Source organism: Anser brachyrhynchus (assembly GCF_964034855.1).
Source record: "Anser brachyrhynchus genome assembly, chromosome: 3".
NCBI lineage: Eukaryota > Metazoa > Chordata > Aves > Anseriformes > Anatidae > Anser > Anser brachyrhynchus.
Window position 1 is genome coordinate 22,335,710 of NC_137696.1, and position 23,542 is coordinate 22,359,251.

The 23,542-nt window shown below is 38.5% G+C and overlaps 1 protein-coding gene across 2 annotated transcripts in view; it reads left to right on the top strand.

The window, feature by feature from the left end:
* Window positions 1–23,542, top strand: part of LCLAT1 (lysocardiolipin acyltransferase 1) — a 98,399-nt gene that overhangs the window by 19,832 nt on the left and 55,025 nt on the right. The window contains exons 1-4 of one of the 2 annotated variants that reach the window (XM_080587673.1): window positions 6,887–7,403; window positions 13,191–13,359; window positions 14,872–15,070; window positions 22,878–23,024. In XM_080587673.1, coding sequence (XP_080443799.1) covers window positions 13,195–13,359; window positions 14,872–15,070; window positions 22,878–23,024 — 511 coding nt within the window. In that variant the 5' untranslated portion in view covers window positions 6,887–7,403; window positions 13,191–13,194. Of the gene's footprint in view, window positions 1–6,886; window positions 7,404–13,190; window positions 13,360–14,871; window positions 15,071–22,877; window positions 23,025–23,542 lie in introns of those variants that run through there. The other variant, XM_080587672.1, reaches the window with a different exon arrangement.

Genomic DNA, 23,542 nt, shown 5'->3' on the forward strand with positions numbered 1-23,542 from the left:
TGTTCCACGTTCGTCTGAAAAAAATCACTCAACTCTGGGACATAAGAATATTTCATAGTCAGTTCTGATGTTTTCAGTTCTTATGCTTCTGTGTTCCATTTTGTGGCTGTGCTTGTGATGTTTTTTCTTAACTTCAGCAGGCCTTGCAGTAATGCCAGAAGTGAACTAATTTCTGCATAATCTCTCTGCAGGCCATGTTATTTGAATGGAAAGTGTCCCCATATGTAAAGATATACCATTCTTTGGTTATTTGGGAGTAGTGAGAGTTTCAGTAGTGTGTTTGCTTTCATAAGATACAGGGAGAAGCATTAAAGTGATGGGGAAGAGAAGGAAATTGAATGTCATGAGTATCTGTTTTTGACAAGACCATAAATCATAATTTTCCCAATAAAAGTATCACAATCACAGTTCCCATTACAATGAAATCATTAAAGGCATTTCCAAGAACCGTTTGACACCGTCTCCCATAACATCCTCACAGGCAAGCTCAGGAAGCGTGGCCTAGATGAGCGGGCAGTGAGGTGCATTGAGAACTGGCTGGATGGCAGAGCTCAGAGGGCTGTGCTCAGTGGTGCAGTATAGTTGGAGGCCGGTAGCCAGCTGTGTCCCCCAGGGGTCTGTACTGGGTCCAGTCTCGTTCAACTTAGTCGTCAGGACGAGAGGCAAGGGGCACAAACTGAAGCACAGGAGGTTCCAGCTGAATATGAAGGCACTTCTTTACTGTGAGGGTGACAGAGCACTGGGACAGGTTGCCCAGAGAGGTGGTGGAGTCTCCTTCTCTGGAGATACTCAAAACCCACCTGGATGCCATCCTGTGCAATGTGCTCTAGGTGATCATCCTCGGCAGGGGGGTTGGACTGGATGATCTTCAGAGGTCCCTGCCAACCTCGGCAATTCTGTGATTCCATTTGGGAATTTTGCAAATGCAGCTAGAAATATATACATGCTTTCTTATACGTATCCTTATTAGTGAACTTACAGCTTGAAGATAAGCTCTTCTAGCTTTTTTTTTTTTCTGTGGTATTAGTATGCTAATCAATAATAGCAGATCCTTTCCAGGAACTCTGTGTGTTTATATAACCTTTTCCCTTGAAAGGTCAGGGCACTTGGTAAAAGGGGAAAAATATGCCAGGCTGTGCTCTCACTTGGAAGTAACTGAGAATTCTAGATTTTCTTGGAAGAGAAATTCTTCTAGCAAAAAAAAAAAAAAAGGAAAGGCCTTCATAATGAATTGCTAGATCATTAAATCTGTCTGGTCCTAAATAAAAGTCTAGATACAGTTGATGTTAACAACTGTATTATATTATTAAGACATTCCAAGACTACAAGAACAGATATGAGAAGATTCCTGATTTAGATACTTCTGGTAGCATGATCTGCACTGCCAAATCTGGATCATATCTTCTTTTTTTGGATATGATTTATCTAGTGCAAATAACCCATAACCTTCTCAACACTATGTCTCCCTTCCACATGAAAGTCTTGGTGTAGGTTTGGATATTATGTATTTTCTGGACTCTCATCCCAAAGTTACAAGCAGCAGAGTTTTCACTGCCTATTAAAAGTTGTTCTGTCATTTTGTTCCTTTCCCCTATCACTTTGAAGCTTTTAAGGCACTTTTGTAGCAAAATCAGCAATACTGAGACAGACTGGAAGCAGTCGGTTGTTCTAGAACAATGCCCAAAGTGTGTGTTGGGAGGCTTTTCATCTATAGTTTTTGTGAGGCTTTCCTTCTTCCCTCCTTTTTTTTCCTCATAGCTCTTGTTAAGTTAGAGCATTGCTCACATGTAAAATCTGGTAGACCTTGAATAGCTGTAATTGGTTATTTCCCTGACTAGGTCACTTGCTGTTCTGTAATTCATGGCTACTTTATTCTTGGATTGCTTAGCATCTGTGTCTGCCACAGCATGTACATCTAATGAGTTTGCAACTGCTAAATGTATTTGCAGCTGACATGAAACTCATTGTAACATTGACACGGTCTTTGTGATGGGAAATACACCACCTATGAAAACCCTTAGTTTTTATTTTTTTATATAATCTCCTTTCAGTTCTGGCAAACTTTATTATAAATGGAGGTTCTGTTTCAAACGAGCTATTACTTTACATAATAAGGCTAAAAATCTTAGTCTTAGATGTTGCTTTTTTCCATTTGTCTTCTGGAGGCTTAGAAAAGTATTGAGTAAGCACTGGCAGATAACTTCCCTGGCTTCAACATTGAATTACTTTGTTTAGCTTCTTGTACTGGTAATTTGTTATAGGATAAAATGACCTTTATAAGTGTTCATGCAAGCATCTTGTTATTCATTTATAAATAACACTGGGGCCTTTGCATCTCAACGTAAAACACTTTACAAATAGGGATCAAAGGTTAGCTCATATCTTCCTGTGTGTCTGAGGGACCAAACCCATTCAGCTTTAACAAAAAACATGAGTTGATCTATTCTGTTATATTGGTATATTGGCTTTGAATACACTTACAGTTTGAAGAAAAACATTTGTGTTTTATAGAATAGGATTCAGAAGCCCTGGAACCAGAAGCAAAGTACCTGCATCAGCTTGTTGCTGAGATAAGGAGCTGCTTTATGTCGAGTACGGAACACCTAACTCAGCTGTGTATCTTCCCAGGCAAAGCTAGCATCTATGCACAGCACCATGCAGATGGGTGAAGTTAATGCTCTGTTAGAAATGGTTTTGAAGTCTCGAGGACCTCCCTTTGAGGTTCTGTCAGAAGAAAAGCTTCCCTTGTAGCTGGTGGAAGGAGAATTACGGAGCTCAAGACAGGGTTAAAGCTGCAATTCTTAACTCTAGTTTGTAATGTAATCTTAGAAATATCCCAACACGCTGTTGACTGGTCCGGCTAGTGAGCTGTCAAACTAGATTTGAAGGGTGTTCTCCAGAGGGCTCTGAAAAGCGCGGTAGAGCGTCACCTCTTATGGTTAGGTCCTGAATCAGAACTAGTACCAGTTAATAGTAGTGCAGTCGTTTGACAACGTGTAAGTTTTGGCTATGCGTGTTTTGGATATTCCATCTTCACCAAAACATAACAGATGGAGAACAGGTTTTCATGTCCATAAACAGATCAAATGCAAATAAACTGTTTCCACTGCCTGTAGTGGGGATGAAATGATAGTGTTTCTGCAGAACTACTTCATGTTTCCCCTTTTGCTTCCAAGTCTGCCAGGTAACCATCTGTTGTTTCTACTATGTTTACCTTGGAAAGCAGCCAGCCTGTAAGCGTAATTCAATAGATAATTACAATTTATGTGTCTTTTAAAGTTATTATGATCATGTAATATTTGCTGATGTGTAGGTAAGCTTCAAGGTGCCATGTATTCCTGACACTAAGGCAGCCTTGCTAAATTTTAAGTTAGCTGAAGTATGGAATTTTCCAGTTAATTGGCTAGAGTATTTTTAATGTTGTTTGCAAATGTATTTTTTTTCCTTTTATATTTGTCTTGGAAATATATTTAAAAAAAAAAAAAGCCTGAGTCAGTTGCTCAGACTCAAAGATTTGGCAGAGTTATATGTGATTGATAACAGCAATTTAATCTTTATTATAAAAAGGGAGGAGGGGCATAAATTCATCTGTAGGCATAGTTCTCCACCTCTTTATAAGTACTGTTTAGCTAGAATGTCTTACAGGGGTAGGAAAATGAAGATAAGCCTCTAGTTAAGTTGATTTTACAATTGATTCTAGGTGGACCCTTACTGGCTTTAGTGTCTTCTGTTGGGATTTTTAAGGCTGAGCCTGCTGAAGTTTTGTAACATGTAACATGCTCCTAAGAACAGGAAATAGAGTAGGCTAGGAATTGGAATCGTTTCACAGGCAATGGCTCACAGCATAAAAGATGCTTTTTTAAAAAATGCTTCGGTTAAAAAAGTACTGTAATACTGTCAAATCAGAATCAAATTCACTTGTTGCACATGCATTTGTAGCATACATTATAACAAAAAGCAGGAATTATTTGGGTTAATATATTCTTTTCTAAAACATTTTTTTTTCTAAAACAGATTTTTTTAAAGAATGGCTGCAAATACAAAACTCTCACTGAAACCTTCACCTACTTGGGTAGCTTGCTTAAGGCATCTGAAAGCTTGCTTTTACATGCCCCCTCTTTATTTTCATAATTGTATGAGTTAGAATATTCAGAATTATATGAGTTAGAATACATTTTCTGTTGTGCTGCTGCTATCCTAGCGATGGTTGGTGGTTTACATAGCTTGTTGAACAGGCCGTTTGGATTTTGTTCATACTTGTCTCCTGTTTTTCTTTTGTGTTGTTAACCCAATGAAAAAAATTCTGTGCTGATGGCAGTAGAAGAGCCGTTGAAAGTTTCAAGGGTGTGTCCTTATAGAGAAGGAAATTGCCGGTTACTGTTCTGTAAGCAGACTAAAGCAAACAATTTGTCTGTGAAATGGTGAACAGAGCGAAGTTCTTAGAACCGTGGAAGTTCAACTTTTAGTCATGTGTTCAGGATCTGCTGCAGTGCATGTGAATAACTTGAAGAGCTTTTACTGTTCCTAGGAAGGAATTTTGGTTCCATTCCAGTGGTAGAGACTTGAAGATGCTCCATTGGTTGCTCTGCTTGTTTTGCCTTTGACTCCTGTTCTTTGGCCTGCAATACTTGAGTTCTGTTCCCCAACTGAGGACTTTATTGTAAATTGAGGTACTTCTGAAATTATAAATCCCATTCCCTAAGTACAGATATAAACTGAAGTGTTGAGGTGCTGTTATACAGGGGGAAAAATAGATTTAATAACTTGTTTGTTACATCTCCAATTACAAAGTGGAACGTTGTTTTTCATAGTTTGTTATCTATCAAAACTGGTCAGCTGATAGGTCTGTTGTAGACTTTTAAAATCAGAGGACTTAGACTTGCCAGCTGTACAAGTAGCTTCTTCTGTAATGTAAACTAGGCCTGAAGTTGACCTGCAGGCTTTATATTATAAAACTAATAAAACTCTAGAACTGTCCGCTCTTCCATGTGTGGTTGGGTTAGGAAACATCATCCCTGTCTGATGTTTAATGATGAACCTTCTCGATCTTTTTTTTTCTGTTTTTAAAGGCAGAGGTTTGAAGGGGATGGCAGGAGTACAACAGCTGTTCTTCATCTGCTGAAATTATTTTTCATGATTTGTCAGCCAGGGCACTCTTTTTTTGCTGATTGCTCATTAATACAGGCTTGTGGGGTCATAGTAACTTGCAGGATAATTTAAAGAAAAATTGGGAAGTGGGAAGCTATGAAGAAGCTAATCAAAATGACTTGTGTTTGTGCAATTTACAGAATAAAAAATGAGGTAGCTTTTGGCAAAAAAAGCTTTTGTGCAGTTATTTCTACACCAGCTGAAATGGTCAATTATATTAGATTATTTGATAGTAAAGAATAAAAGCAAACTACTTCTTTTCCATAAATCTTTTTTTTTCTTTCCCAGAAATAGCTGTAGCTGTTGCTTGACACCCTCTTACAAAGTATGTTTAAATACCTTAGTTCGTGTTCTCATTCAAGCTTTATTGGTCTAATGGTTGTCCGGAGCAACAGTGGAAAGAGTACAGGTAAACTTGAATGAAAAATCATCAGACTGATTTGATGTCTGTACTCTGACTGAATTATCTGCTTACAGTATCTAAAGGCTGCACTGCAGAGAATCTCAGCCAATTTTTATTTTTTTTTTTGCATTTGGAAAAAGATAATTACTTGGAAGAGCAAATAAAATATTCTATTACATCCTTTATTGAATTATAATAGTAAGATTAAATCTGGGCAAATACAAGAGATAATAAATGGTAAGATGCAGCAGTAATCATATTTTATTGTTAATATTTACGGAAATTACTCATTAAGTATTGTACTTTGTGTGCATGTGCATGTTATTGTTGGAGAGGGTCAGGGATGTGGTTTGTGATGATAATTATCTGTTATTGACCTCTTCTATATCATTTTATGATACATGTGTTAAATCCCTTGAAGGTTTTTTAAATGCAAGAGCTGAATAAAAAGGAAATAGTTTTAATGGTCAAGTGCCTGTTCCTTCACTTTTTTTTTCTGTGATGTTGATCTGTGCTATATGTGTACATTCCTTAAAATACTGCAGTACGCAAGAGAAGCATCAGGAATAAAATACATTTCATAAAGAGGTTTATGGAAACTGATGGATCTTCTTGCCTGTATTTTACAAACTACTGATTAGAGTGGATATCTATGCAAATAACAATTCAGCTTCTCCCTGTCATTGCTTCCCATATAACTTATGCTATTCCTGCAGATCTTTTTTTTTTTTTTTTTTTTATCTGAGGCACAAGTGAGTAGTTACGTGGTCAAAGAGAGAGGGCATGCTATAGATCTGTAAATAAGACTGAATCAGTCTACAAAAGCTAACTAACTGTAAGTGATTTTCTTTTTTAAAATACAGCACTATATAGAAACTAGTTTCTTGCTTGGAGTACAAGAATTGTTAAAAATTTCCTTTGAAATATTATGACAAAAAAATTAAAATGCTCAAACAGAAAAGCCTGATTTTGCTGAGCTTAAAACATTTTACTAGGTTGTGTCATTCCCACTGAAACTTGTCAGCATGTCTGGTGGTCTGTAACTTGGCCCACCAGATCAGTGCTTGCTGAGACCCCTGTATTATTTAACTTGCAAGCTGTGAAGCTGTTTTCTATTATCTGACTGCCTACTCTCCTTTCTAGACATCGGTAATTGTTTACTATTCTTTTATGGATACTGAAAAATTGGGATTTTAGCTTGATAGCTTGTTTAATGAACACCTGGGAAGCTGACAACCTTCTTGCTCACCTCCTTGAAGAAGACCAATTCACTTCACCCAGGTGAAAGGTTTTAAAATCGTTGTGAAAATGTTATCTTCTGACTGGGAAAGTATTTTTCAGAATGCAAAATTGAATTTCTAGCTTACCCCTTTTTCTTAGTGCTTTGAAGAAATGCAGAGGTAAAGTAAGTCAGTTTGCAGTTAACTGCTAGCTTTCTTTGCAGAACTGTTAGAGAAGAGGCATAATTGGCTGTCTATATAAATTTCTCTGTGATTTTAATTGGAATTAATATTTACCTTTTCCACTGACCAAAAAAATTAAACAAAATGCCTCATATTCCATGTTCAGTTCATGAAGATTAATCAACATGCAGTTTTATTGCCTGTGGCTATTGAATGGAAACACCAGGAACAATGCAGTGTTGTTCTATTGCCCTTTTATTTTGGTGAGGTAATAAAACCTCATTTGTTGACTGCATAACAGTAAATACTTGAAAATCGCTCTAGGTTAGCAGGCAGCTGGCTCTGTCAGATAATATTGCTTAGTTCAATACTGTAGGCTAAATCTTGTGTTTCGTTGGATTTGGAAGACAACTAACCTATTTCTGCAAGAACTTTGGACTCCAGAACTGGTAAGGAATTGTGAAGCTTGTGGTGAGTCTCAACTACTCTGAAACTTCTGGAGCTTTAATTTTAGAAGAACGTTCTTGTTTCTAACCAGATAAATTTGTTTTGCATCTTTTGCACTCATCAAAGCCATAAAAACAGTAGTGAAGAACTAGTTTTGTTGTAGAGAACAGGCTTTTCTTTTTCGTGTTTAAAACCTTTTGAAAACATAACAAGCCATGGTTTGCCTGTAATTCCAGCTGTACCTGGAATAAACACATGTGAACAATAAGCAAAACAGGCTAAAATCTGATCACAGGAAGATGCCACTGCTTTATATTACAGTGCAAAGACTGTATGTGTAGAATCATGAAATAATTTCCAGAAAATATTCTAATAAAACTGGAGTCAACAGAAATGCAACTGTTTTGGAAAATATTTTTTCCCATCATAGCCAAGGATTTTTAAAATTAACTGAAAAGTAAAACAAAAATTGTATTTTGAGAATCCCTGTTTCCTGTTACCTGGAGACAGGGCATGTTTTCCTTCTGCTATGGCAACAAGGCCATGTGAGGCATAGTACCCCATTAGCTTGGAGTTCTGCCACAAAACAGATGAATAACTACAAGCATAGTATGTGGGTGCTGCCTTTATAATGTTTGCAGCTTTGAGCCAGAATCTTAAAATAGTTTTGACTGTTTCAACCACAGCTCTGACACACACAGTGAATAGAAAGTGGCTTTAAAATGCACAAATGCCAAATCCAGTGTTTAGAGTCCTACCTGCCATAGGAAGAGATTGTTGTCAACAGCAATAAGGGAGTACTTATGTACTTTGAAAATGCTTGGTTTCTGTTGCTCAGACTTTCAATCTAATCCTTTAAATCATTTCTTGGGTATCCCATCTCTCAGGTGAATCAGCTCTGGATTGTTTTGTTTCGAGATTTTTCACATTTTACAAGTTTTCATTGAGTACACTTTTCCAGTTTGGTTGCTTTTCTAATCATGTTTTGAAACTACTGGTGTATATTTTTGCATTGCTCTGTAGCTTTTTCTCCTCTTGTTGAATATATATGTTAAATTTAGGATGGCTCACATATACATCTATAAAGACACCTTCATTCCAAGCTAGTTTTGTAAAGGGCCAAGAGACGCAAAAGGATCAGTCACTTCCCTGTTGTCATTGGTAGGAGCTAATGGGGAATTCCTGAGGTAACTGAAACCAACTATTACAAGCAGACCTTGTAGCATAATGGGGTTTATCATGTCCAGGCTGTCCCAGACAGCACAGCGTGTGTGTGAGAGGAGTATTGCTGCTTTGGAGATGTGCAGTGCGGGGTTTGGAGTGTGAGGCATGGGCTGGCAGTGGGTTGCTGTTGGGAAGGTGAGGGTAAGAAGCTGAGCAAAAAAGGGTTTATTAGGCAAGCTGCAGCACAGTGTGAACATCTGCATTGCTTCAGAGACAGGGCAGTTCCCAAACTGTACTGAAGGTTTTGTAGGACACAAAGTTGTGACTAATTATTTTATCTGACAGAGCTGGCTCTATACAATTTACAAGCTTCTGCACTGTACTGCAAATCTAGGAAGTGCTGGAGCAGGCTCCTTATGGCACCACTTGTGTTAGAGACAACACACTGCTTTAGTGGTCCACCTGGTCTAGGAAGTGTGTCAAATGCAGCGTGGGTCTTCACCCACTTTTCTCTCTGCTGTAAACACACGCAGAGCAGTACTCTTGCTGACCTCCTTTCCAGCCAAGAGCACATGCTTTTGGCAGTCATCATGCCCAGCAGCTTGTATGATGACGACCCATCACTGACTGATGGTTAAAATGAGATTAAATGGAAATGTTTCTCAGCTGTCATGTATAGGCAGATGCATTTTAAATCATGTAACCTGTTGTGCAGGCCCTAACTGAACCCAGAAACAAAACCAAGTAAGTACAGTGTCTTAGTAATTTCACCTGGTTACCAAAATGGTCTTGCTGAACACTGTTTTCAGGAGGCCAGCTGGATGGGTTACTCTCTGCTATTGTTCTTCAGCTTATGCTTCTCATTTTGCAGTTTTGCTTGAATTCATTAAGAGCTGTTTTTCTATTTCTCATACCTGTTTGCATGTTGTGTGCTCTATGGTGGTGGAGGTAATTCAATGGTACACTCTATCCGTTATTCTAGATAAACGCATGTGTACAAATGTGAAGGTGATATGTTCTGTAAATGTAAGCAATATAAACTAAACATGGTACGCATTACACTTTAAAAACGTGCCTGCAAGGGATAAATTGCATCAATTAAAAACACACGTGATATCTTTTGTGTTTAGAAATAAGCACTGCAATGCTTAACTCAGTGGAATGCAGTATAACATACATACTGTCATGATATGCATATATACTATCATGATAAACAAAATGCTGCTGGGGTGCAGGTTGAAGAAGAGAAACTTAAGAACTTCTCAGGTCTTTAGCATAGCTCACATACCTTCATCTAAAAAGAAAAAGGAAAAAAAAAGTATGTTTACAAGACAGTCTTTTACATAAAATACAGAAAAGGTTTTTGTTAAATATTTGTCTCTGTGTGATAATTTGAGGGAAGGACTAACGTAAACTGAAAACCTCAGCCTGTAAATAAGTGACCTAGATAGCTTTCCAGACAGTTTAGGAGCATGGCAGAGCAGTGTCTTCTCTTATTAACACTGTGGTTATCTGTGTGCAGTACTCAAGTATTTCCACCTGGGCCATGCACTTCCATGTTGTTCAGCAGTGTTTTGGGGCCAGGGTGCTTGACAGACATCCCCGTGTCTTCCACCATGACCAGTGGCTCTGAGCAGGCTCCAAGAGAAACAGCGCAGCTGGCTGAAGTTGGTCAAACTCCTGTTCCTGATCTGGTAGTGGGTTGTAAAGCCATTTCCAGTTGTTTTCCTGTTTGTTCCTCAGAAAGTGCACGTCTGGTTAGATCAATCCCATTGAATTTTAATCCTCTCTACTCCCTTTTGCAGGGCTCTAATCTTGGTATGTTAGGAAGAGGTCTTTTCTTCCAGCCCTGCTGCAGTTAGTGGCTTCTCTTTGCCCTTTTTGTTATTTCTGTCGTTCTCTGGGTTTCTTCTATCCTCGGCTACATTTATGTCAGACTCCCCACACAGGTTTGCAGTACCACATACAGGAACACATTGTTTCTTAAGTGCGGTGCTTGTCAGGGATCCTTTGATATGTTAAAATTGGTCCATATTTCGTGCATGCATATGTGGCCAGCTGGTTCTTTAGGTCCTGCTTTTTGCAGGAAAGAGTGGACTGTGCGCTTTGGAATGTAAACAATGTGGATTTTTTTTTAAATCCAACATTATTCTCTTAAATTTTTCTTCTGATACAGCCAGCTATCAGTGAATGGTTTGTATTTAGTATTACTTTTTTGCTATGCTGCAGAAGTCAGGCTAAATACAGCTTGTATCATTCTTACGTGGAAAACTTTGTACAGCCTCTGCTCTCAGCCATCCTCCAAAAATGTACAGTTTATGAAATTGTTTAAACCTAGAAGTATCCCCAAATGCTGCTGCTTTCCTGTTACTTGTCAACATCATGTAGGAGATGCAAGTTCATGTGCTAGGAACACTGGGATTACTATTTCTTGACTTTTGAATACTTTGCTGTGCAAACATTATTGCTATGGACATGGCACAAAACACACTTGAGATAAATCATGTATGTTACAGTATACAAGGCTTAATGGATTACTTTTCCATTGCTCATTTTAAATGAAAAACACTAGCTTCCTGTTTTTCTTCTGAAGTCCTGTCCATCTGAGCTCTTGTAATTTCTAAAATAGCCTGTCAAAAAAGGAATTCAGTAAAGTGACTGAAAAGTGACTTCTACTTAACCTTTCTTTTTATAAACAATTGGCTGCGTCCTAAATAGTTGAAAACAGTCTATTTTTAGGCCCTAATTTGGAGAACTGATATTTGCTTTGTCATAGCTGGTAGTAGTTGCTAAATTATGAAAGCTTGGAACAGTTACAAAAGCTAGGAGGATTGCTAAGCATCCTACCAGAATGTGTTAAGCAGCTCTATGCATTATACATTTCAATTTATAATAAGACAGTCTAGCTGTTAGCATGGACACTGAATTATATCAAGTCTTCACTACTGACTTGCAAACCAAGGGCTATGCTTTTTTCTTGAAAAATAACTGATTAGGACAGTTGAAGTACAGCAGACTTCAAAAAGTGACAAATTTTCTATGCCAGACATAGTAGGGGGATCTCAGCTGCTGCTTGCCAGCCCTGTTGTGATGAAAAGGGAAATCGTGTTTAAAATGGCTGATCAGTCATGCAAGGTTTGAATGGTTTCCAAAGGAGGTCATATATAGACCGTTACTAGGTGAGGAAGCAAGTGTTGTAACACAAGGCTTTGCAAGAAGAAAGAAATGGAGAAATAAAAAAGCAAATTTCCTTATCTTCAGGAAATGCTAACATTAGTAGTTTACCGATGTTACATGTCTCAGGGGTCAGTAACGGTACCAGCTCTGTTTAACAACTTTGTCACTGATGTGGACAGTGGGATTTAGTGCGACCTCAGCAAGTTTGCTTATGTCACCAAGCTGTGTGATGTGGCCAACATGCTGGAGGGAAGGGACGTCATCCATAGGAACCTTGACAGGCTTGAGAGGTGGGCCTGTGCAAACCTCGTGAAGTTCAGCCTGGCCAAGTGCAACGTCCTGCATCTGGGCCAGAGCAATCCCAAGCACAAATACAGGTGGGGAATAGATTGAGAGCAGCCCTGAGGAGGAGGACTTGGGGCTGTTGGTTGACGAGAAGCTCAACATGAGCCAGCAATGTGTGCTTGCAGCCTAGAAAGCCAACCGTATCCTGGGCTGCATCAGAAGAAGCATGGCCAGCAGGGCGAGGGAGGTGATTTCCATCTCAACTATGCTCTTGTGAGACCGCACCTGGAGTGCTGTGTTCTGCTTTGGGACCCCCAATATAGGACACAGACATGTTGGAGTGAGTCCAGAGGAGGGCCACAAGTATGATTAGAGGAAGAAGAGGTCTTCTGCTGCTGTGAAGAAAGGCTGAGGGCGTTGGTGGTTGTTCAGGCGGGAGAAGGGAAGGCTCTGGGGGAGACGTTATCGCAGCCTTCCAGTACCTACAGGGGGCCTACAGAAAAGCTGGGAAGGGACTCTTTTTCAGGGTGTGTTGATAGGACAAGGGGTAATGGCTTTAAACTAAAAGAGGGTAGATTTAGATTAGATAATAGGAAGAAATTCTTTACTCAGAGAGTGGTAAGGCACTGGGGCAGGTTTCCCAGAGAAGCTGTGGATGCCCCATCCCTGGAGGTGCTCAAGGCCAGGCTGGATGGGGCTTTGGGCAACCTGGTCTGGTGGGAGGTGTCCCTGCCCATGGCAGGGGGTTGGAACTGGGTGGGCTTTAAGTTCCCTTCCAACCCAAACCATTCTATGATAGTAGATGAAAAGTTTAATGTAACAGGTGTTCTGTTATACAACTTTTCTGTACCTTTGCATTTTAAAATAGCTTTCTGAAGATTTCAGTATGGCATTGCGTACTGCAATAAGTGGAGGAAATTATGATGTAGCTGGTTCTTACATGACCTCTTTAATATCCCAATGCACCTTACAAATTACTGTGTTTATGGAGTTGTTTTACTGCTGCTGCTTCTGAGGTAGTACATTTTGGGAGCCTTTACTGTTCTTGTTGTATGTTGCTAGACATGAAAAAAAGGAGGAATACTACCTGAAACTGAACTTGTGGGTCTGAAGAGTTATTAATTGGCTTACTTTTCTAACATAATGCCAACTTTGTTTTTCAGAGCCATGGTGTCATGGAAAGGAATATACTTCGTAGTTGCACTGTTCTTCGGAAGTTTTTTTGGAAGTATTTTCATGCTCGGTCCTTTTCTACCTTTGATGTTTATCTCCCCGGCCTGGTACCGCTGGATCACTGACTGTGTTGTGGCCACCTGGCTCACACTTCCAGTGGTAAGTTGCAGTTTGAGCCAAGTTCTGGACAACTGTTCTAAGTCCTACTATTTATTCTGTTTACTAACGTATTTGATTAAAACAAAAATTCAACTTTATTATATTTTTGTTAATCAGGCCTCAACTTTCTTACTATCTGTGAAGGCTTAGGCTTTAGCTCAGCCTATGTTGCAGATTGTCTGTGTGCCTGCTTACAGTCCCCCTCTCCTACAGTTTAATGTACGTATAAATTAACACCACATGATGGTTGTACTCCTGAAAAAGCCTTTTAATATTACCTCTATCCAGTGTCAGATGTTAATCAGAGAAGGGTAGGTGAAGCACTAGGAAGCACAAGGGTTCTTTTAAATTGCAAAGATTCCTAAATTGAGCCTTCATATAAACTCCTGCTTTCAACTGTGCTCCAACTGTCTAATTAAAAAAATAATTTACTGTCTGGTACATTGTTCCTAACCTTCACTGTTCTCATACTTAATCCTTTTAGAATTTAGTACTTGTAGTTGTATTAGACAATTTCAGGTCAAAAAGAACTTCCCATAGAAATGAAGTCTTCCTCACTTACATTGCATCAACTTTGTAGCCAGGAGTCTGGAAATCAGTAACAAAGCTTTTCTCTGAATTGTTCCTGAGGAAAGTATGAATGGGATCCATCTCTTCATTTGTTCTCTGAAAGCCTCATCTGTTCCTCTACGCCTTTTAAGATATTTTTTTTCCCCTTAAGTGAAGTGCTGTATTAGTGCTCAGAAATAGATATCCTGTTCCATAAGTCATACCTATGAGTAATATCTGTTGTCTATCCCCATTTCTTGGGAGTGTGTACCTCTTGTTTGCATCCTCCCAAGTTTTGAGGCTTATTTCATGCTTTGGGATGGCACTTCTTAGATCACTGTCTTCAGTGGCTGATGAGTTTTTAAACTGTGGGGTAGAGGCCCAGGCTTCAAGGCAGCACTGTACACTTGTACAGATTTAGATGTACATCACTGTGCCATATTCAAGCTTATTTATTTTTTTGCTCTCTCAGCTGTTCTTTCTGTAGATGGATTCTAGCCATTTTTACAGTTGGAAGTCAAGCACGAACACATTGACCATTTGGATCCAAGAAGAAAGCAAGGCAGCTTCAGTTACTTTCTCAGACCTGACAGTATTGAGCCATAGATTATTTGTGCAGCTGTTCTCTACTTAGACTTCATCTGCCAAGTTATGATCCATACTGGTTCCCTTACTTTTATTCCTACATTCTGGGAAAAAACATGGAAAAGTAGTTTAATAGTGGACATGGATCGTAAAAGAATGCTTTTTAATATGTGCTATTTTATTATTGTTTCCTCTTTCATTAAACAGCTGACTGTAGTTGTGGAAAAGCTGTCTTTTTTATTAGAAAACAGAAATCTGTTTACCGGTGATAATGTGTACGAATAAATGAAATGATGTCATTGAAATTAATTTTTATTGCTAATGTGCTGATGCTTTTCTTCTGGGAGTGAAGTCATAATATTAAGATATCATTTCTAGGCCTTGCTGGAGATGGTGTTTGGTGCCAAGGTGGTTGTCACTGGTGATGGGTTTGTTCCTGGAGAAAGGAGTGTCATTATCATGAACCATCGCACCCGAATGGACTGGATGTTCCTGTGGAACTGCCTGCTGCGATACAGCTACCTCAGACTCGAAAAAATCTGTCTCAAATCCAGTCTGAAAAGCATTCCGGGATTTGGTAGGTCACTAAACTCTTCACCTGGGAAGTAAAATGTGTTTAAAAATTCCTTCACCCAGCACTGTTCATACTCAGTTAAGTTTAAATTCTATCTTAGTATTTAAAAAAAATCTTGTTTAAAATATATGTGGTGTATTGAGCGATTAAATCATATATCTCCCAGAGGACACCTGAACTGCATGCTTAAGCCTTTCTTTTTAAAAAATGGCTACATACTGAAAGCATTTTTAAAATTGTGAAAGATATTTTATGATTCTTTTCAAATTATTTTTCAACACTTTGGTTTTGGTGCCATTTCACCCCATATTGCACATGCTTTTATCATTTTTTCTTCATTATCCAATCTATACTATTGAGAAGATTAAAAAAAAAAAAAAAAAAAGGAAAAACACTGTGGGCAACAGCAAAGTTGAGGTTTCATTTTAATAGCTGTAGTTCTAAATCAAACTTGGTTGCCCAAAATAAGCTGTACAGGATATGAAATAATCCATGATGTAAGTTGGGAACAGATATGAGTTGCACATATTTGGAGAAACTATTTTAAATAGACTAAAAACTGTTGCATGAATAGACTTACCTGAAATAAAAGCATCTCTTTGCATTTTATTTCTCTCTGATTTATTTGCCCTTTTATAAAAACTAGCTTGGGCAGGATATGCATCATATTTATGATGTCAAAAGAGTAAACTTATTTATGGTTCCATTTTGTCAGGCCATTTATCTGAATAGATCATTTTGGCAGGATCCCATAAGGAGGACCTCTGACACTGTTGTGCTTTTATTACACTCACTCACTAGGTGTGTAGTCCTCTAAGTAAGAGCTGCAACTAGGGAACACCCTTCACTTTTTTCCTAACATTCAAGCTTAATGTTCAATTTTACGTTAGAGAAAGACATCTCTTTTAACATTACATATATATTTAGATAAATGTTTTCATAATATAGCAGAGATGTTTTGAAATACTGGAATCTGCTTCCTTTGCAACTTTTTAAAGAAATGTTGGGAGATGGAATTCAGAATTGTAGTCTGGAAGATTAATCTCTTCAAAAGTATCCCCTATTTTTTGTGTAACAAAACATTTATATGTGTGCATGCTTAGTATTAGAATGCCTTTAATAAAATTGGAAGGTCAGCTCCAGAGTCTGGGATGTTACATATGCTTGGCAAAATCTGGTTCCTAAAAATGTGTCAAGAGTTGTTTAGAAACTGATTTTTTTCAATTCATAGTTAGTACATACTGGTAGGATACAGATAACAGTGTTCATAACAGACAACCCTCTTCATCCAATCAGTGAGAGCAGAATTTCTCCCACTCTAATGGCACTGCTGTGTTATGTGACAGACCTTTTGTAGGTGTTTGTCAGATTTTGTTGTTGTTTGTTAAACTGCGTCCTGTGGTTTTTGACATAAATGTTTTGCTCATTTTATAAGCTTTTAAAGGCCAGAATGTAACTTGGAAATCAACTGGACAGTTTCAGTGTGCTGCAGCTATGATTTATACTTTAGATATTTGTCATCAAGGTATAATATTTCTGGAAATAACACAGCTATGTAATTTCTTCCAATTCCATCGTTTATATATTTACATGATTTAGTTATACATACTCAAAAATAGAGGATTATGGAAGCATTGATATGTCAGCTAAATGTAACGCTAATAAATCTTTACCTAATGGTAACCTTACTTTGAGTTTGGGAAATATATTAGATGAAATTGCCGTGTTGCTTTCAGCCCATTTTTCAGACCTTTCTAATGATTTTTTTCTCAGGCATTTCATTTAAAATTGTGTGTAATACAAGGTTTATAATACAACCCTTTCTTTCATTTCTATGTCTTTAAAAAGACATAGAGTATTAAGCGTTGCACCTTTGTTATCATAACTACCATCCCAGCTATGGTGTAAAAATTACGTCTACGAAAGATTATACTGATTGAAGTGGTATATATGACACGTGAAGGGCAAAGGAACGAAAATAGGTCCAGAGTCCTTGTCACCCCCTTTGTGGGTGAAGAGTGTACAGGTATCATGTTTAATGAGTCTGTATAACAAGTAGGCAATTATTTCTGGTTACTTAAAATTGAAGGAGAAAATGTTTCAAGGAGAATCATTGAGTCACTTACTTGGTTCTTAAGTTATTAATTCTTTGCATTCCACTATATCAAAAAACTTGATTAAATGTGAGCCTTAAAAAAAAAAAAAAAAAAAGAAGACCAGAAAAATGGATGGTCCTTTCTTCCTGAGAGTGTAGCTTTGGCTTGATAGATTGTGTGCAGTAAAGTGTTCATAAAGCAGTATTACATTTCATTAGTCTCATTTTCAGAAACTTTCTTTGAAGTATTTTGGTACAACTTGCTCAAGTTGGAGCCGCAGGAGACCACTGCTCTGCTCGTAGCTGCTGCTGCAGTTTGTTGCATGACATCGTCATCAGCTAATGACATATTATTCTACAGTGACGGTTTTCAAGGAGAATTTCTAATGTCATTGGCAGTTTCCTGCGTAGCTGACGAGATAGGACTTCTCTACAACAATAGATACATACAATTTAAATCACAGAATGTTAGGGATTGGAAGGGACGTTGAAAGATCATCTAGTCCAATCCCCCTGCTGGAGCAGGAACACCTCGATCAGGTCACACAGGAACACGTCCAGGTGGGTTTTGAATGTCTCCAGAGGAGGAGACTCCACAACCCCCCTGGGCAGCCTGTTCCAGTGCTCTGTCACCCTCACAGCAAAAAAGTTTTGTCTCATACTTAAGCGGAACCTCCTATGTTCCAGCTTGCACCCATTGCCCCTTGTCCTGTCATTGGGTGTCACTGAGAAGAGCCTGGCTCCATCCTCCTGACACTCACCCTTTACATTTTTATAAACATTAATAAGGTCACCCCTCAGTCTCCTCTTCTCCAAGCTAAAGAGACCCAGCTCCCTCAGCCTTTCCTCATAAGGGAGATGCTCCCCTCCCGTAATCATCCTCGTTGCTCTTCACTGGACTCTCTCGAGCAGTTCCTTGTCCTTCTTGAGCTGAGGGGCCCAGAACTGGATACAATATTCCAGATGTGGTCTCACCAGGGCAGAGTATAGGAGGAGGAGAACCTCACTTGACCTACTAACACACACCCCTTCTGATACACCCCAGGAAAGAAACCCTCCCAGTCCTGTTCTAAAGGAATAAAGGAAATTCTTACCTACACTGTATTTCTCTGGTTCAAAGCAGGCTGTCCTTGCTGTGTAGGTATTGTATTTTTGTGTAGAGTTAGGAGCTAATTAAGCCTTACTGAAGTGTAGAATAGGTATCATTATGTATGTATTACATGAGATTTGAAGCTGCATTTTTATTTTTTTTTATCTCTTAAAAAATAATTTAAAGGTCAGTGTGGCTGGGTACTCTACCTAGTAAGTTTCTGCACTGCTAACCATTTTGTAAATCTGAAGTGCTTCTACTTTTTCAAGCAATGTTAGTTATGAGAAATACATGGAAATTCTATCAGAAATGTGTGAAATTCTTACAAGAAGATAATTTTAGCAAAGAAATGGAACTGCATTGTTTATTTTGTTTATTTTTTTTAAATCTTCACTGTTTCTCTGCTATGTTTTCCTAATCAGAGATTTCTCAAAAATTTGCAAATAAAAAGAGAATATTTTTTCCCTTGTCAAGTAAATGCTGCCTGTGCCAGAAAAATGCCTATTGCCCAGCAGTGTTTAGATGACCAAAAAACACTGTGCAAACAAGTAAAATGTAATTACTTTTGTTGGACAATATGTTGTCCTAAACTAAACAGTAATTAACTGGGCAGCATCTTTCTCTGCAGGCTGCATATGAGCAGGTACTTCCTTCTGCTTATTTGTAAATCTTCCTTGGTAGGAAAAGCTTTCATTTTTTCCCGTTGCTTTATTGAATTCTTCTTGTTCCTCTGTGCCTTCCCACTTGGATCCCCTGTCATGTCTCAAGTCTTATTATGTGTTGTTTTTCCAGCAGCACAGTGCAGACAGGCTGTGGTGAGGAAATCAAAGCAGGAGCCTGTTTTCACTGTATTCAAAGGCTTAAGGCATGTGTCTGCAAGCTTGTGCTGGGTTTCCTCTCTCCTTTGAATGTGGTGGAACAGTGAGCCATGCAAACAGTAGGTGTCTCCGCTGCTGATGTATGGACCAGGATTTTGACTGAAGGCAGGAATTCACATTCACGTCATGCTCTGCTGAAGGCTTTGAAGCTGCATGAATGTGAAAGATTATTGCACTTTCATAAATGGTAAAGTAGTTTGGCTCAGGGTGCTGTGCTGGAGGAGCTGGGGAGGAAAACCTCTATCCTTTACTATTGGTCATCTTACTCTTAGATAATCTGTTCTTATTGGAGCAATGAGGGATGTTTTATCTAATTAGGTACACACAGATAGGGAGGGAAAAAAAAAAGCTTGCAGAACAATGGATATTATGTTATAAAATCAAACCTGTTTTGTTTGTTTGTTTGTTTGTTTTTTAAAGACTGGATGCTTCCCAACTCCTTTCTCTGTCTTTCTTCATCCTCACCAACCCTCCTTTCATTACATTACTGCCTGCATTAAATTCTTCTTAGCTTGTATATACCACCACTAAGGGTAAGAATGGGATACTGCTGCATATATCTTCTGCTTGAAGGGCGTTTGGGCAAGTAAAATAAGAGTCACGCAAGCAGCTGATTTCTTAGTAGCCGGAGGTGGTTTGTAAATTTGATGTTCATGGCGCTATCAAAGAAGGATCACTAGAAGGAGTTTATTATGTGAGCTTCCGTATAATTCAAAGCCTTGGGCTGCCTGCAGAGAGGCAGGGAGAGGGTGGAATCTGGCAGGGAGGATTCTTCCATGCTCCTTCACTATTGTGGACTAAAATCACGCTTTCTCAGGAGCTGCTGACCTGGGAAAATATCAGCAGGCTTTCCGAATGATCATTTCTTTTGCTGCTTGCTTCCCTTCCTTCCACTTACAGCCTCTGCTGCAATGAGAATTTGAGGACTGAAGAACTTAGGCCTGATGTGTGATACCAAACAATAAAATGGTTTAGCACGGTACAGTTTTTATATACATTAATTTATGGGTAATGATTAGGGTACATAAAACATACAAAAAGTCTAGGTTGTGAGGTAAGAATGAGCGGAAAATACCAGAACGACCACAGAACTTTCCTAACGTGTTTTTCCACTCTGTCCCATGGAGCCTGCTGTGTCCTCAGTTGTAAATGCTACAAGGCATTTCTGTTCCTGCTTAGAGGGTTTTTTTTTCCCCCGTGCTGTGTCCATTTTTATGAATTTAATTTTAGATTTGGTACCCTCTAGAGTAACTGCATGTTTTGGCATCATTTGGTATTTGGCAAAAATTGCTATGAGAAAGTGTCCTCTTTTACATAACATACTTATAAGTAGGAAAATGAAGCTCTGTTTTGTTCAACTTAAAATACTGGGGTTTGCTCCATTGTAGTAAAAGATATCATAGCAAGTAGAAGGCAGTTAAATGCCAGAACAGAGCATATTTAAATTACGTAAGTTATATTTCAGTTACTTTAAAATTGACCTTTTTTCCTGCAAATGATTTGTTTAAATACGTGTAACCTCATCTGATAAAGCTGTACAGGTACTTCTTGACACCAGGCACATGGTATATGCATAGATGCACATAAGATTTTGTGGTCAAAATTTTGTGTTGTGTACAAAGGGTTTTTAACAAACACAGTGTATGAATTTGCTGAAACTACATTCCAAGCATATCCTTTCTTAATTCTCATGCCCATTTCCAGTATTCAGTTATCTGGATATCATTCCTTATCTCAGGGTCCAAGACTCATTAGGTGCAGATTGCAGAAGGCATTGTAGTTATGTGGGCTTCGCCTGCTTAGCTGATTTAAAAATAAGAAGTATCGATCCCACAATACAGGTTACAAATCTTTATTAGCACAATTAATGATCCTGTCCAATATAGAAGAGATTATACATCCTGGTTAATATATTATCCAGGCCGAATACTTATGACGTTGATTTAAAAATTGGTGACTTTAATAAATGTTTTTCTAGCATATGCTCCTTGTAAGAACAGAATACAAATGAATCCATGTAAAGAGGAGCTGAAATACACTACAAAAATGTTATGTAATCACCATCAAAGGAAAAACGGACTGAGAACTGTGGTAAACAAAGAAGTGAGTAGGAAGCTGTGATGTTTTTGCTTCATTGTAGAATATCTTTCTGCAGGTTTTTTGATGAAATACAAGCTAGCTAAGTACAGTGAGTGGCTGGAAAGTTGTCCTGCAGAGAAAGACCTGGGGCAGTGGTTGACAGCTGGCTGAACATGAGCCGGCAGTGTGCCCAGGTGGCCAAGAAGGCCAACAGCATCCTGGCCTGTATCAGAAATGGTGTGGCCAGCAGGACCAGGGAGGTGACTGTCCCTTAGTACTTAGCGCTGGCGAGATGAGCTTTTGTGTACTGTGTTAAGTCTTGGACCCCTCACTGCAAGAAGGACAATAAGTTGTTGGAATGCATTCAGAGAAGAGCACAGAAGCTGGTGAAGGGACTTGAAAACAAGTCCTATGAGGAGCGGCTGAGGGAACTGGGGTTATTTAGTCTGGGGAAGAGGAGGGTGAGGGGGACCTTGTTGCTCTCTACAGCTACCTGACAGGAGTTGCAGCAAGGAGGGTGCTGGTCTCAGGTGACTAATGATAGCAAGGGAGGAAATAGCCTCAAGCTGTGCTGGGGGAGGTTTAGATTTGATCTTAGGAAGAATTATTTCATGTAAAGGGTGGTCAAGCATTGAAATGGAGCGCTCAGGGAAGTGATAGAGTCTCCAACCATGTGGATGTGGCAGTAACGGACATGGTTTAGTGATGGGACTTGGTCGGTGAGTTTGGTGGCTGGACTTGATGATCTCTTAAGGGTCTTTTCCCAACCTAAATGATTCTGTGGTTCTATGAATGTTCCACTTACTTCTGAGCCTTGTTGAAGAAGAGAGCGTCATGGGATTGTGATGGAGCTGGAGTCCTGATTTTTTTTGTCCTGCTGTCTGAACTAGTGCACAGAACTTTTAATCTAATGTGATGCATTATACAGAAAATTGTGCCAAAAAGACAAGTGTTCATTGAAGATAAAGTTGTGTGACCCCTGAGCTGCAGTCTTAAATATTACTGTAGCTACATTATACTGTCATTTTGATATAAAGCTGTAAATCTTATCAGTTGTCTTGTATGTTAATACAGTGAATATGTCACATTTTTATATAATCAAGTGTGATAAACAACTTTGTATTTTCTTTTACTAGTAATGAAAATTATAAGAAGGTATATGTAATAAAGCCAATAAAAGAATAAATAGTATTTGCACAACACTCATGATTAACATGTACTTCTAAGGGCTATACTATCTCTATATAATGCTGCTTTACTTTATGCTGTAGTGCATCGCTCAAATGTTTGTCCAAAGGGGCATTGGGGCATTTCTTCTACTGAGAAATCAGTGTTGGATGTTACATTGAGGGTCATGGTTTTAAACATTTCGTGACATCGCTGACCCTACTCTTGCTCTCTAGAAAGCTTTTCTAATTCCGGTAACTTAAGTTTTTCAAAACTGTAGCCATTCAAAATTTAATTAGATTTATTTATTTAGATTCTGCATTTTTTTGTTTCCTATTCAAAACTCCTATTACGCAGTAACTAAATGGCTTTATTCAGAGGTGAGGACAGGTGAGTGGAAAATAAAATATATCTAATGCAATTTGTAAAATATTTGGTAATAACAGATACTGTGGAAGCATCGGAATAAAATGTTACTAAAAATTTATTTTTAAACTTCAGGCTGGGCGATGCAGGTTGCTGCCTTTATTTTCATTCAGAGAAAATGGGAAGATGACAAGAGTCACTTTGAAAAAATGCTGGACTATTTCTGTGACATTAATGAACCACTACAGCTCCTTATCTTTCCAGAAGGAACTGATCTCACAGGTATGCTACATTTGTTGTCTTCTTGTGGAGTGGTCAGTCATGGAGATTCCCTTTTGTTTCTGGTAATAGTTCAAAAAAGTTACTATTTTAATACTGCAGGAGCAATAGTGGGTTCTTATAGACAGTAGAAATTGTTGTTATTAATGATCATGTGCTGATATATCTGATAGGCACAATCATAGTCCCATTGAGAGGTCTAGCCAGTCTTCCTAAAATAACTGTTATATTTCAAAAGCATCTCGTGATTGAAATAGCTTTGTATTGGTTCTATCTGTACATTGTATTGACAAAATTAGGTTTTAAGACCTGGAATAAATCACTTTTCTGTTCCTATTTTCCATATGATTTGGGTGAATAGTGCAAATTGTTTTAGACCAATGGAAGGGTGATTGAAGATAACAATTGTTGATTCTATCAGATTTCTTGCTCAGTGTTTTAAGAGGAGAAAATGGAGATACTTGTTCACTAGGCCATGTAAACTGTCTGTGTTTGACTCTAAACAAAAATAGAAAATAGAC